General features: G+C 49.1%; 1 protein-coding gene across 1 annotated transcript in view; it reads left to right on the forward strand.

The window, feature by feature from the left end:
• The window catches only part of apba2b (amyloid beta (A4) precursor protein-binding, family A, member 2b), a 70,168-nt gene that overhangs the window by 67,557 nt on the left and 1,485 nt on the right, over window positions 1-1,126 (forward strand). The window contains exon 13 of the mRNA XM_008281366.1: window positions 397-537. Coding sequence (XP_008279588.1) covers window positions 397-537 — 141 coding nt within the window. The remainder of the gene's footprint in view (window positions 1-396; window positions 538-1,126) is intronic.

Raw genomic sequence — 1,126 nt, forward strand, 5'->3', positions numbered from 1 at the left:
AGAACTCTTAGATAATTTTGGCCAACGTTGTGAGAACGTTCCCTGCTCGCTGGGATGTTTTACATGCTGTGTTTTGTACTGTACGTGTTTCACATCCTCTGGTCTCCGTGAAGATGAATGTGCTCATTACTTTACTTCCTTTACGAGGTGCGCTGAGGAAACACCGCCAGCATTGTGATAAATTGCTGGTGACTCAGTATTTATACAGGAACACGATGCTAGCTAAGAAATGCTCTTATCTGAGGATATAACGTGGCATCAGTTCATCATTAAACACCCTCAGCCTTACAGATAGCATCGTCGCTGCTGTTCTACCCGTTCACGGACATTCGTTTTACATGCTAAACATCTCTAAACACGAGGACCTTTCCTTTGCGTGTGCGTTTTACCCGACAGATATGCAGCCTGATGCGAGGAGGCATCGCCGAGCGAGGCGGCGTCCGCGTGGGCCACAGGATCATCGAGATCAACGGGCAGAGCGTGGTGGCCACGGCGCACGAGAAGATCGTACAGGCGCTCTCCAACTCTGTCGGCGAGGTGAAGCTGATGCATACCAACACACACACACACACACACACACACACACACGCACACACACACACACACACAAAGAGGACCACCACTTCCACGTCAGCACATGTACAGACACAGCAGATATTGTAATCTATTCTTTGGGCTTTATTGAGAGCAGTAGAGACCGACAGGACAGGGGGAGAAGAATGGGATGAGACCTGCAGCAAAGGGTCGTGAGCGGGACTCGAACCCACGACCGTTGTGTCGGGGATCTACAGCCCTGTTCAGGGGTCGCCCCCTCCACTAGGGGCGCTACAGAGGCGCCCAAATATTGTAATATTTTGACAATCGACTTTGAAAACAGTTTAACGTCTTGCAGGCCTCTGAAGAACTTCATGAAGCAAATAACCTTGAAGGATTATTTCTAGCTTCAGATACATGTTTATCAGCCTCCTGCATTATGAAGTGAAGGCGGCAGGAAGATAAATGAAGATCTAGTGAAGGAGCAGGATGGGAACTGTAGCATCCTGCAAGCCTGGACATTAGAAGTCAGAAGCTGCTCTGAGCTGAGAGTAAAACTGGATTACTGGAGTTGTCAGAGGCAGACGTGAAC

The sequence above is a fragment of the Stegastes partitus genome, unplaced genomic scaffold (assembly GCF_000690725.1).
Source record: "Stegastes partitus isolate 25-593 unplaced genomic scaffold, Stegastes_partitus-1.0.2 Scaffold232, whole genome shotgun sequence".
NCBI lineage: Eukaryota > Metazoa > Chordata > Actinopteri > Pomacentridae > Stegastes > Stegastes partitus.